At 37.5% G+C, this 15142-nt stretch overlaps 1 protein-coding gene across 1 annotated transcript in view; it reads right to left on the minus strand.

Moving 5' to 3' along the window:
• LOC128687824 (sialate:O-sulfotransferase 1-like) overlaps window positions 1-12195 on the minus strand; it is a 272949-nt gene extending 260754 nt beyond the window's left edge. Inside the window, exon 1 of the mRNA XM_070083814.1 lies at window positions 12064-12195. Within this exon, the coding sequence (XP_069939915.1) occupies window positions 12064-12082 (19 nt within the window). The 5' untranslated portion in view covers window positions 12083-12195. The remainder of the gene's footprint in view (window positions 1-12063) is intronic.
• Between the last annotated feature and the right edge of the window lie 2947 nt (window positions 12196-15142).

Raw genomic sequence — 15142 nt, forward strand, 5'->3', positions numbered from 1 at the left:
AATAGTGGTCAAGGGACTTCAAGCGTCCCCAGTAATTAAATTGCTTAACTAAACTTATACATGCAGTGAAGGTTATCTATACATTCAACAGATCGGCAACTTCGCCTGTCTTGACAGGGGCTTAGTGTACAAAAATATTCTACCCTAGAAATAACAAGTGGCTTCAAGAGGAATATCATTAGCCTGACATCCCTTGTTTTGAAGGTTCTCATTATCCATCCTATCATTTTCCTCGAGTTTGTGATGATGACACTGCTGTGATTCTTGAAGTTGAGATAATTTGATATGACCACTCATAAGTCCTATTCTGTGGTTAGAATTTGTTTTATACTCCATTCTAGCTTCTATTTCGTTTTCCATAACGAAGTAACCAAAATTTGTCCACATTGAACATCAAATTGTTTTCTGCAGCCCACTGGAAAACTTGGTTTATATCTGATTAGAGATTTATTATAAGAACATAAGAAAGGAGGATCACTGCAGCAGGCCTGTTGGCCCATATTAGGCAGGTCCTTTACAATCCATCCCACTAACAAAACATTTGCCCAACCCAATTTTCAATGCCTTCCAAGAAATAAGCTCTGATAACTCTATCCACTCATTTGCAAGTCCCAATCAGATCCAACCCCTCCCACTCATATATTTATCCAACCTAAATTTGAAGCTACCTAAAGTCCTAGCCTCAATAACCCAACTAGGCAGACTGTTCCACTCATCAACTACCCTATTTCCAAACCAATACTTTCCTATGTCCTTTCTAAATCTAAACTTGTCTAATTTAAATCCATTACTGTGGGTTATCTCTTGGAGAGACATCCTCAAGACCTTATTAATATCCCCTTTGATAAATTAGACACATGTGCACATGTGTCTAATTTATCAACGTGTTGGTTCTGTGAACCATTCATCTGCAAACCGGAAAAGAAGATACGGTGCTATGATTTACATTTCTTTCCATGTCAGATATGAGGATGAGGAAAAGGATGGAGATGAGTACTGTACTTTGTAACCTTTAATAATCCTTTTTTAATATCACTTTTTGTGTTCTGCTGATTAGAATGTTAGAGATTCATCTACCCACTTTTCCAGTTATTCGTTTAACACGCATTTTGCGAGTTATTACAGACTTATCGAAGTCTGTCCTCCAGTGCATCCAAGACCATGACATAGTGGTCCAGTAGTTGTGAGTGTCAGGAGTGACCTATTCTAAACTCATGCTACCCTGGGTTGTGCAGTTGTTGGAAATCCAAGTGGTTGGCGATCTTACCTACAGAACCCTTTCAAAGATTTTTATGTGGGACGCCAGTGCTCTAGGTCTATAATTCTTTGTTAACTTTGCTGCTACCTTTGTGGATTGGGGCAATATCCATCATTTTTTTAGTGACTGTGGGATGATCCCCGCTTCTAAGCTCCCTCTCAATAAATCACTTAAGGCATGCGATAGGGGTTTCTAGCAGTTCTTGATGAATACGGAGTTCCACAAGCCTGGGCCTAGTGCAGAGTGCGTAGATATATTGTCCAGTGGTGTTAGGTGTGGACTATTTTATAATTTTCTTATAATTATTATGTAAATATTGGAGGATGTAATAATGTTTATATAATGTAATGTAAATATGAAGTGTAAATGTGACTTGTCAAGTCACAAACCACCAATATACCTCTGAGGAAGCGAGTGGGTGCTTCCCGATGATTAGGTGGGGGAAGGAGTGCATATAGCGGGTAGGTACTGCCCGACTGGCCGTCCTGAGAGGTAGTGTTAGCTCTCTCAAGGAAATGGAAATTATCGGCCGAATCTTCTAATGAAATGAACTAAGGTGTAATAGAAGCAGTGTCCTTAGAAACTGAAGAAGTTCACACCATATGTAATGTACGCCTCCCAATGTATTAATTTTCACTACAGATTGATTAACTGGTATTAACCTTACGAAAGGAAGGCTAAAGTTAGGATATAATACCCAAATCCTAATTTGGTGAGAAATATTAAAATGTCCTTTATTATTTTTCTAATCATGTAATTGATTGATATTTATATGAAATTACTCAAGCAAATTACTCAGGTCAAGTAAATGATATTACAAAATATATACAGTCCACACATAATCTGTCTTTGTTACTGGCATAATTTTTCCAAATAATTCTAAAAACTTTAATGTTCAAATAATTTAAGGTCCAGACGTGTGAGGCATGGTGAGCTGAGAGTGTGGGCATGAAGGAGGGACATTATTGTGACCTGATGCCCTTAAAGTCCCACTTAACTCTGAGATACATCAATATCAGTAGGTGTAAACTGTTTGTTGTACCCAGTTATGGGGATGAAATGTTAATTCATGATTATGACTGTGAAATTTACCCACATAATTTCTCACACTAGAGATATGTCAGAATTTTTTGGCATTGATGCCAGTTTGCCAATTTTATCAAAAAAAAATAGTTATATTCATATACTTTCAAAAACTAAAAAATGCTTCTCCTGTTCGGCTTCAAAATAATAATATAGTATATATTATATAGTATGGTATACAGAAATGAGTAAAAACAGAAAAAATCGTGTTTGTAAGATGTTTTTTAATGAAAGGATTAAAGACTTAACCATTTGAGAAGCATTTCTCCAAAGACTTCGTTCAAAACTCGAGAACGCCTTACTCGATCTGCTTCAAATTTTCAACGCAGGTGTATTGCATCTCGGGCAAGATTTACAGTATTATTGACATGCGTGGGTATCATATGTACAAAGTTACATAGGTCTTTCCCAGATTGTCTTTCTGTGTGATAACTGTCATCAGCTTCATAATGTCAACAATGGCGTCTCGTCCTCAGACGATAGATGGTATTCTTAATGGAGTGTGTGTGGATGCCATTCTGCCACTTTTAATCTCGAAATATTATAGCATTATTTTTCCTTAATGGTGGTGAGGGGTTCTTGATCCAAGGAACTGAATTTATTCTCATCTTTCTTGAATCGAATCTAATTGCATTACATTCCACAGGATCTGCATGACTTTACTGGTTTAGCGCATTTCCCTGAATAAAAAACAACAATTGTAAACAGCATCGATCCTCACTGACTGATTCATTTTTTAAAAGAAAGAAAAATTTCTTGAATGTATGTTGAACAGGTGCACGTTATGTTGGATTCTTAATAAATTTCTTTCATACCTTAAATGTTGGCAAATCTTTATTAGGGAAAGTTTGGAGTTATTTTAGCTTGTGCTTGTCTTAATTTTTCTTGTTTAGAGAGAAAACTGGAAACACTGAAACACTGATTTTCTTGCAGTAATTTCTGAGTGCCTCATGTAACTACCTTTCCTTTTCAGGGTTGGTATTGTGGAAAATACTGTATATATTTTCCAGAAATTCAGTATTTATATGTAAATAGATGGCCATACTGTATTTAATAATATTTATGTCATAGAAAACGGAAAGCCTGCGTCTGCGCAGACGAGACTCGCCATCTTGGTTTTGAATTTTGTATTGGAAACGTTGGTGAATGGGGAAGAATTTTTCGTGCTCTAGAGGTTAAAATTGTGTTGACACCTCTCAAATGGGAGGCGAAATTGGTGGATGTGCATTCCTGCATAACTTGAGATCTCAGACGACTGGACAAGACAGCTCCAGGAACCTCAGATAAGCTCTCTAGATTTGTGAGTAATTCTGGCCAGCATTATTTTCATAGATTTAGTTAGAGTGAGGTTTTCTAAGTATGATACACATTAATCTCCAGTCAAATTGGTGAGTGATATTTAGATACATTTTCCTTCTGTTATGTAATTGTGTATATATATAACCATTTATTATTTTTAATATACAGTCCACAAATTTATATATTTACCAGTATTCCTGGTGTATGTATATTTCATTTAATTAATAGGTCCAGAGCAACTTGTGGATATGACAGTGGTAGGTATCGAAGGGGGACATTTTTTGAGACCTAAGTGTCCCAAATTCCTACTTGTCTAACTGATAAATAATAGTTATCATTGTTCATTTACTGTTATGTAAATAATTATACATTCAGCTAAATGCAATTTTCCACATTTAATTTGCCCGTTGGTCCTTCTTGAACCGGAGGTAATTAGTGAAGTCATTAATTAGTTAATTACTTAATAATTATATGTGAAATAACAGAAGGAAGTGGATGTTAAATTCACAAATTTACTTAATGTGTAGTGGATTATAATTATTACAATATTAATTTTGATAAGCTAAGCTCAAGTCTGGCTAAGTTTATATTACTTTGTATAATACTAATTTGATAAGACAATTCTGGCCAAGATTTATACCAGTGTATGTGTAATTGATAAGACAAGTGTGGATAAAGATTATATTGTGCTTAATATTAATTTTGCTATGCCAAATTCTGGCAAGGATTTATATTTGTATAATATTAATTTGATAAGCCAATTTTGGCCAAGATTTATATGTGTATGTGTAATTGATAAGCCATGTGTAGCTAATTATTAATGTGTATATTAATTTTGCTATGCCAAATTCTGACAAGGATTTATTAATTTGTATAATATTAATTTTGAGGAGCCAAGTTTGTATCAATGTGCATTTAAAATTTATATTATACATGTAATTGCTAAGCTCAAGTAGCTAGGATTTATTTAAAGGTAAGTTGTACTATTTACCTTTATAAAGTAAATAATTTAGTACATAATCAGTGTTATTAAGTTGAATTTAATACATTGCATCATGGCTGAAATTGAGGAATTTAATGTAGAAGACAAACATATGGAATATAGAGCAAAAAAAGCTTCACTGCAAGCTAGGAAGGGTCATGTAACAAAAGCATACAATAAATGCTTGGAATTAATTAATCAAGAAACTGTGAATACTGATGATTTAAAATTGTATTTAGATGCTTTAGGTAATAGATATGATTCATACAAATTATATTACAACAAATATGAAGGAGATTTGTTAGCAAACTGTGTAGATGAGACTGAAGTAGATCTTATGATTAATCAGTATTATGAATTAGAAGAAAAGATTCTTGTAAAAGTCAGGCTTTGAATAAATTAAAATGTGTAAACCAGGCAGTTAATCAGTCTGCTCCAACAAATAATATGTCTTTGCCAAAACTCCCAGAACTATGTTTACCTGTGTTTAATCCTGGAGAAAACTGGGAGGAATTTTGGTCAATTTTTAAAGCAGCTGTGCATGACAGGAGTGACCTAGCCTGTGTAACTAAATTATTTTACCTCAAAGGAGGTAAGAGGAGATGCTCACATACTCATGCAAGCCTTTCCCAATGTAAATGACTCTTACAAGGAAGCAGTTGACTTGTTGAAAGTCACTTATGGTAATATAGAACAAAGTAGGTTGGATCTAGTGAATATCATTTTAATTTAAAATCTCCAGATCATACTTACAAAGGTTTACAGCAGTTTAGAGTTAAACTGGAGAGCACTCTCAAAACATTAAGTAATAAATATAATCTGAAGGAATCAGACTGGTTATTGAGTGCCATGGTACAGAATAAATTAAGCTATAAAACACTTGAATGGCTCTCGAATAAATATCACAAAGGTTATTTTGGTCTGGAGGAAATAAGACTAGGTCTACAAGAATTAATTGTGCAGTTACAGACCAGCCAACCAATTCATTTTAAAGATTCAACACATAATAACTCTGAGGTATCTGTCAAGTTTCACAAAGGGAAAAATTATCCCAATGTTAATCAAAATTCATTTCCTTAAAAGAGTTGCATAGGTGCATATCAAGTAGCAGGAATCAGAAATAATGATTCTCCAAAAGGTAAGAAGAATAAGTACCCTCCTAAGAGTAGCACAGTTAATAGGAAACCAATCAAAGAAAAGAGAGATTGTCTTTTCTGCAAGGGTACTCATTTTTCTAAGAATTGCAATACATACAATTCATGGAATGATAAAGTTGAAAGATTGGAGGAACTTGACAGATGTATCAGGTGTTTGGGTAATCACAATGTAAAGGATTGTTATGCCAAATTAAACTTCTGTTATCAATGTCACAAAGGAAGACACCATATAGTGATGTGTAAAGGTCTATATGATAATGTTAATAATAATGATAATGTTGACAATCCTGACACAACAGTAGCTAATGTAAAAATTGCTGCTAATGTTAATAATGATGGTTTTGCTGAAGCAGCCTTACCTGTGTTACAGGTAAAAATTGATGATAAAAGGCATAAATCAATTGTAAATGCATTATTGGACCAGGGATCCCAGCGTACTTTCATAAAACGTAAATGTCTTGATGGTATGAAAGTACAGATGGGAGATCCCACAACTTTAAAATTATCATGCTTTCTCTCAGACAAAAGAGCTCAATTGTATGACACTGTTTATGTAACTGTCAGGTTAGGAAATGAGAAAAAACGTGTTAATGCAGTAATTGTAGATAGACTTCCAGGAAAATATCTACAGTAGGGCTTAGTAAAACTACAGAAAGACTTTCACATAATATAAATTTAGCACCTTCTGGGGTAAGTGATGATTCTGTAGGTCCAATAAATATTTTGATAGGTAGTGACTATTATGCCTCCTTTGTAAAGGGTATGGTAAAGAAATGTGGTGTCACCCTTTTGAAGACTTCAGGAGGCCATGTAATGTATGGTAGGATTCCTCGTAATAATTCATGACTAGAGGAAACTACAAATACAATAACTGTGTGTCTTACTCATGAAATCGTACCTCAGTATAATTCTTCCATAGAGGATGGTGTTGAGCCAGTGCATAAATTGTGGGAATTAGACAGCATTGGAATAATTGTAAATGAAGAAAGTCCGGATGATTCTTTTATTCAGGAGCAATACCTGAGAGATGTAAAATTTGAATCTGGACAATACTGGGTACGATTCCATGGAGACTGAACCATCCAGAATTGCCCACTAATTACAGAATGGAATATGGACAATTAAAGGCTCTGCTCCGCGAACTGAGTAAGACACCAGAATTGTTAACTGCCTATAATGATATAATTGCTGAGCAGTTAATTAATAAATTTATAGAAGAAGTACCTCCTAAGCAAACCAAAATTTATGGTCACTATTTGCCACATCACGGAGTGAAGAAGGATTCTAAGACCACTCCATCGAGGATTGTGTTTAATTGTAGTGCCAGGAGTAACAAAAATGTACCTAGTTTAAATGACTGATGACTGGTCCGTCGTTGACGGAAAACTTAGGAGATATCTTATTAAATTTCAGAGTAAAGAATTATGCCTTTACGGCTGACATAAGTAAAGCTTTCCTAAGAGTGGGTTTACAAGAGGCTGACCGGGATTGTACCCTCTTCTTATGGCCTGAGAATCCTATTGACCCACTTAGCCCTCTGAAAACCTTTCGCTTTAGGAGCGTATTATTTGGTGCTACATCCAGTCCGTTCCTACTTCAAGCGACGATGAAGGCACACCTTAAATGTACGGGAAGTCCATTAAGTAAAGTAATGAGCAAACAATTTTATGTGGACAATTTCCTGGGTGTGACGTCAACTGAAGAGGAACTGTTAATGACTTATGGAGAGGCTAATAAAATAATGCAAAGTGCAAATATGCCTCTGAGGGAATGGAGTAATAATACGTCCAAATTAAAGGACAAAATAAGTAAAGATTACCCTGGAGATGAAGTGCCAAAATGAAGTAATGTATTGGGTTTAACTTGGGATACTGAGAGAGATTTGTTAATGTTAAAACCTAATAATTACAGTATGCCCAATAAATTAACTAAGAGAGTTTGCTTGCTGAAGTTTCCAAATGTTTTGATCCACTAGGTTTAGTGTCACCCCTTACTATAAGAGGGAAATTATTAATTCAGGAAGCATGGAAACTTAAATGTGCTTGGGATGAAATTCTACCTGAGGAATTCATTAACAGGTGGGATGAATTAATTGGTGATTATGAAAAAATTCCAATGTTGGAGTTCCCACGCCAGGTGGCTAATCCAAATGGGAAAAATGTACTCCACATTTTTTGTGATGCTTCAAAATTGGCATATGGAGCAGTTGCTTACCTTCAATGTAATAGTGTTATTTATCTTGTTATGTCTAAGGTTAAAGTGTCTCCAATTAAATCACGCACCTTGCCTCAGTTGGAATTAACAGCCATTTATGTATGTGTCAAATTAGGTAATTATATAAGAAATAAGTTGCAGGAGATAAATATTAGTGACACTGTAATTTGGTCTGATAATGAGGTATCCTTACAATGGATTCGTAATGGAAATAGTAAAATTGTGTACGTACAAAACAGAGTCGCTGAAATTAATCAGATGCAAGAGAAGTATAATAGTTTGGGTCAGCATATGTTAACATTTAATCATATACCTGGTGAGGAGAATCCAGCTGATTTCTTGTCTCGAGGTTTACCTTATGCTAAATTTGTAAATGCTGTATCATGGTTTAAAGGGCCGAGCTGGTTGGTAAATAAAGATAATTGGCCTGTACAAAAGGCGTATATTGCTCCTGTTGAAATTACTGTGACCACCACTCCAATAGTTTGTCCTCCCTTAGCCATTGATATAAATAGGTTTTCTTCTTTACCCAAACTAATCAATGTAACTAAGTTGGTGTTTAAATTTCTAAACAAGATGAATATTTCATTTAAGTTTTCACATCCTCTTGAATATTGGATAAAGAGGGTACAGTAGGAAATCTATGGAAATGAGATTAAATTGATGATGGAAAGAAAAATTGTGAAAGGTTCCATAATAGAGAAACTGGGGCTGTATTTAGAGAACAATGTAATTAGGTGCAGAGGTAGGTTACAAAATGCTGAATTGGGTGATTATGCTAAACACCCTATCTTACTGCCCAAAACTCATCATCTAACAAATTTAATTGTTCTAAATGCCCATAAAAATGTAATGCATGGTGGGGTACAAGATACCTTAAATTGCATTAGGGAAACTTTCTGGATGCCAGATCCTATATGTACCCAGGTCCTCCACCATTGCCAAAGGAGTGTGTACAATTAGTGAAACCATTTGATGTAACAGGTGTAGACTATAGTGGTCCAATAATTTTAACAGGTACGTCAAATGGTGTTCCACTGAAAGTGTATGTTTGTTTGTTCACCTGTACTGCTACTAGGGCAGTTCATTTAGAGGTGGCACAGGACTTGTCTGCAGAACAGTTTATACAGCTGTTTCGAAAATTTGCTGCTAGGAGATCCTCTCCGAGGTTGATGATTTCGGATAATGCCACAAATTTTGTAGCAGGTGCTCAACACTTGATAGAATTAAATAATAGTAACGATGTTCAATCTCTGTTAACCCAGCGAGGGTGTACCTGGAAATTTATTACTCCTAGAGCCCCTTGGCAGGGGGGGGCTGTACGAATGACTGATAGGCACAGTGAAGAGGTGTCTCCGTAAAGTGCTACACCGGAAGAGAATTAATTTGGAAGAATTCCATGCAGTGTTAGTGGAGGCAGAAAATCGTATAAATAATAGGCCTCTCTCGTACATGAGTGATACATCTGATGCAGATGTATTAACACCTTCTCACCTAATATGTGGAAGGAAATTGGAAGCTGCCCCTGTCTATAGAGATAATCCGGAAGAAAGTGATGAAGATTACAATGATGCGGCAGTGTTGTGTAATAAATTTAAAATGTTAAATAAAGTAATTGATCATTGGTCTAATGTGAGGTGTAAGGAATATCTTCTTACACTATATGAACACTTTTATGGTGCGACAGAGGCAGTAAATCGACAGACCATTCAACCAGGTGACATTGTGTTAATTGACACTGAACAACATCGAACATTGTGGCCTCTGGGCAAAGTATTGACATTGTACCCAGATGAACAAGGTGTTGTCAGGAATGTCAAAGTGTTGTGTCGTGGCCAGGAAAGTTTACGCACAATTAATAAATTGATTCCCTTGGAATTAGGTGTTCAATCAAACGTAAATGAAAATCTGAGGGAAAGTGACACGAGTGTTATGGAAGATAACGCAGACCAAATGATGCCGGAAGATGAAATCATAGTAAGACCTACTAGGAGAACAGCCACTTAAGCCAGAACTGGCTGGAATCGTCTCCTAAAGGAAGGAGTAATTTGAATCGTTTAGCAACGAACTCCGGCCAGCCGCAGTGTGGAAAATACTGTATATATTTTCCAGAAATTCAGTATTTATATGTAAATAGATGGCCATACTGTATTTAATAATATTTATGTCATAGAAAACGGAAAGCCTGCGTCTGCGCAGACGAGACTCGCCATCTTGGTTTTGAATTTTGTATTAGAAACGTTGGTGAATGGGGAAGAGTTTTTCGTGCTCTAGAGGTTAAAATTGTGTTGACACCTCTCAAATAGGAGGCGAAATTGGTAGATGTGCATTCCTGCATAACTTGAGATATCAGACGACTGGACAAGACAGCTCCAGGAACCTCAGATAAGCTCTCTAGATTTGTGTGTAATTCTGGCCAGCATTATTTTCATAGATTTAGTTAGAGTGAGGTTTTCTGAGTATGATACACATTAATCTCCAGTCAAATTGGTGAGTGATATTAAGATATATTTTCCTTCTATTATGTAATTGTGTATATATATAACCATTTATTATTTTTAATATACAGTCCACAAATTTATATATTTACCAGTATTCCTGGTGTATGTATATTTCATTTAATTAATAGGTCCAGAGCAACTTGTGGATATGACAGTGGTAGGTATCGAAGGGGGACATTTTTTGCGACCTAAGTGTCCCAAATTCCTACTTGTCTAACTGATAAATAATAGTTATCATTGTTCATTTACTGTTATGTAAATAATTATACATTCAGCTAAATGCAATTTTCCACAGGTATTTTGATAATTCAATTTCCGATTTGCTTCTAAATTAATGTTCTTTAAAGTTGGCTTTAAAGTTATTTTTTCATAGTAGAAGGTTTTAATTAGTTTTAGGCTTCATAAGCTTTAATTTCCCATTTTTATTAAAAGAAATAATATTGTCCTTGTGATTACTAACATTAAACTGGTGTAAATTAACGGACAAAGATCTTTGGTTATATAATACAAGGATACCTTTTTCGGATCGCATAGCAACTGAAATATATCTAGACTCACGAAATCGTAATGACACGATTTCAGACAAACCATACCACGGGCGGGGTTAGAACCCGAGATCAGAGAATCATAAAACTCCAGACCGATGCGCTAGCTACTGGGCCAGCTGGCTACAACAAGACTCCTCCAACTTGGTATATTTTATGTTAGCATAGGCACCACTGTGACCACAAATGCAAGTTTTTACAGACGAATCTCCAGCCAGCGTGCCCGCTACTAGGTCTAGCTCAAGCTCCCTCAAAGCTAGAGCTAGTCACGGCTACGCTGGCGGGACATTCGTCTGTAAAAACTTGCATCAGTGTTCATAGTGGTGCCTATGCTAACATTCCTGTGGTGTTTATACAACACAGGAATGTTGGACGAGTCTTGTCGCAGCCAGCTGGCCCAGTGGCCAGTCTGCAGTTTTATGACTCTCTGATCGCGGGTTCTAACCCCGCCCCCGGTATGGGTTGAAATATATATATGCCTTTTTTAGGCCCGGTGGCCTGGTGGCTAAAACTCCCGCTTCACACACGGAGGGCCCGGGTTCGATTCCCGGCGGGTGGAAACATTTCGACACGTTTCCTTACACCTATTGTCCTGTTCACCTAGCAGCAAATAGGTACCTGGGTGTTAGTCGACTGGTGTGGGTCGCATCCTGGGGGACAAGATTGAGGACCCCAATGGAAATAAGTTAGACAGTCCTCGATGACGCACTGACTTTCTTGGGTTATCCTGGGTGGCTAACCCTCCGGGGTTAAAAATCCGAACGAAATCTTATCTTATCTTATCTTATCCTTATTATCGCAAAGAGGTGGACGAGATTTTATCCTTCGTTCTCTAAGCTTTTCTCTGCTAATTTCTGAAAAGCGCAAATTGTCTGCATTTTATCTATGTTCAATGGAAATATTTTGGATATGAGTAATTACCTTCGTTTCTTTACATTGTGTAATATGAATGCCAAAAGTGATTTACAGAGCTTCACGTTATATAGTGATTCAGTGTATCTATAAAGTTGGGATATCACATCACCTGCAATAGATGAAGTCATCGCAGTGCAGTGGTTCAGCAACTATGGCCTGTAGTACCTCCTCCCTCCTCGGTACATTACTGTCTGGTCACCCCATTCTGAACACACTGAGAACAGTTCTACTTTGTTAAATCCACGCTGCAGTCGTAGTGTCATCCATACTTAACTACTTCCGTGTTCCATCCCCAGTGTACCAGAATATCACCACCAGCGGCTTCGCCTGAAGCCTTATTGTAAATTTAGCCATCTCCTTCACCCACCTTTTTTCCTTCACAGCTAGCCGCCATCCTCAAGGTGGTTTACACTACGTTGTCAACCTCTCTTCTTTCCTTCCAAGTTATTTTGATGTTGCGTTGTGGTTAGAGATCATTGGAAATATTTTCAGGCAGATTCTAGGGTATAAGTGAAAACATCATAGGCTTTGGGAAAAAAGTGAACGACCTGAGGTTACGACTTTGGGAAAGATGCCTTGTGAAATCCTTCTCCATTTTTATTTTTTGTTTTCAAAGTAACCTAAACTTGTATTACGTATGGCTGTCATCCAGAAGTCGGATGACTGAAAATCTTAATTTCGCAAATACCTCTGGGTTTTAAAGTCTAAAAGTCAACTGCAGGATAAATTTGAAGAGCGGGATATAAATGAGACGTTTTAGTTCAAGAGAAAAAGAACCTTTTATTAAAATCCTCCTCTTATAACATAAGCCAATTTTAAATAGAACTTGCCTGTGGAAATGTGTCGTTCCTATAAACATTTCCTGTTAGACGTGGCCAATATTTGTGGTGCAGAAAGTGTAGGAAACAAAATCAGTATTATTCATTTTGTACACCTATGTTAGACCACAGTAAGTTGGAAAATAAAGTAGCAAAATTTAGTAATCAGCACACATTAAAGATATTGCTCTGTAAGCACTCATTACATGTTCACCTCCCTTCTTAGGCACCAACACTACAACACCCATTCGTTGGGACTCACCCATCCTCCTACCTTCCAACATATTATTTAGAACCCCAACAAAAACATGCCTGATGCAACTCGAATACGTCCTGTAAAATTCAACTGGCAACCCATCAATGCCCGGCGTCTTGCCAGTCCGCATCCCAAAAATCGCTACTGCTACCTCCTCCTCACATATATCCACCTCCATCCTTTCTTTAACCTCCGTCCCCAGCACATCTCGCCCCTCCCCCGCCAATTTCCGCGAAATCCATTTTTCCCTAAACCAAGCGTCAGCGTAATAGCTCATGCTTTCTGTTGTGGCAAAAACCGTACCATCCTGGTATCCCCCACCCCATACCTTAGTTATGTTATTTGTTCACATCAGATGAAGATCATTTTTTTACAGTATTACTGTTCATATTTAGAGATGCTCATTCCTTAAGTGGTGGTATTGTATTATTTTGAATTATGCTGTGTAGGTATAGGCGTAGATGCTCACCAAAAGGTGTATATCTTTCAGAATACATACGCTACAGTCTTAATGATCCTTGTGTAGTCCATTGGCTTTCGACTAAACTAATCAGCCACCTATGCGTATAAATCAAGATTTTTCTTCAGTAATTAGTTGGTAAAATCTAAACCAAAGTTTTGATTGGCGGCCTGATTAATTATACGGTTAGTGATAGTTGTACACTGTCAAACGTACACACCACAAGCTAGCTAATCAGGAAATGGCTTGAAGTACTAGTCAAATTTGAAGTTGAAAACAGAGAGGGATCTTATAGTAATCTTGTATGTAAAATGGTTAGGATGGTCATACGACACTGAACCCAGGATGGTTAAACAATACTGAACCCAGCATGGTCATACAACATTGACCCCAGGATGGTCAAACAACATTGAACCCAAGAATGTTAAACATCACTGAACCCAGGATGGTCAAACAACACTGAACCCAGGATGGTCAAACAGCATTGAACCCAGGATGGTTAAACAGCATTGAACCCAAGAATGTTAAACAGCACTGAACCCAGGATGGTCAAACAACACTGAACCCAGGATGGTCAAACAGCACTGAACCCAGGATGGTTAAACAGCATTGAATCCAGGATGGTCAAACAGCACTGAACCCAGGATGGTCAAACAGCACTGAACCTAGGATGGTCTTACAGCAATACATGCAGGGTGGTCAAACAGCACTGAACCTAGGATGGTCTTACAGCAATACATGCAGGATGGTCAAACAGCACTGAACCTAGGATGGTCTTACGGCAATACATGCAGGGTGGTCAAACAGCACTGAACCTAGGATGGTCTTACGGCAATACATGCAGGATGGTCAAACAGCACTGAACCCAGGATGGTCAAACAGCACTGAACCTAGGATGGTCTTACAGCAATACATGCAGGATGGTCAAACAGCACTGAACCTAGGATGGTCTTACGGCAATACATGCAGGATGGTCAAACAGCACTGAACCCAGGATGGTCAAACAGCACTGAACCTAGGATGGTCTTACAGCAATACATGCAGGATGGTCAAACAACACTGAACCTAGGATGGTCTTACAGCAATACATGCAGGATGGTCAAACAGCACTGAACCTAGGATGGTCTTACAGCAACACATGCAGGATGGTCAAACAGCACTGAACCTAGGATGGTCTTACAGCAATACATGCAGGATGGTCAAACAGCACTGAACCTAGGATGGTCTTACAGCAATACATGCAGGATGGTCAAACAGCACTGAACCTAGGATGGTCTTACAGCAATACATGCAGGATGGTCAAACAGCACTGAACCTAGGATGGTCTTACAGCAATACATGCAGGATGGTCAAACAGCACTGAACCTAGGATGGTCTTACAGCAATACATGCAGGATGGTCAAACAGCACTGAACCTAGGATGGTCTTACAGCAATACATGCAGGATGGTCAAACAGCACTGAACCTAGGATGGTCTTACAGCAATACATGCAGGATGGTCAAACAGCACTGAACCTAAGATGGTCTTACAGCAATACATGCAGGATGGTCAAACAACACTGAACCTAGGATGGTCTTACAGCAATACATGCAGGGTGGTCAAACAGCACTGAACCTAGGATGGTCTTACAGCAATACATGCAGGGTGGTCAAA

The sequence above is a fragment of the Cherax quadricarinatus genome, chromosome 10 (genome assembly GCF_038502225.1).
Source record: "Cherax quadricarinatus isolate ZL_2023a chromosome 10, ASM3850222v1, whole genome shotgun sequence".
NCBI lineage: Eukaryota > Metazoa > Arthropoda > Malacostraca > Decapoda > Parastacidae > Cherax > Cherax quadricarinatus.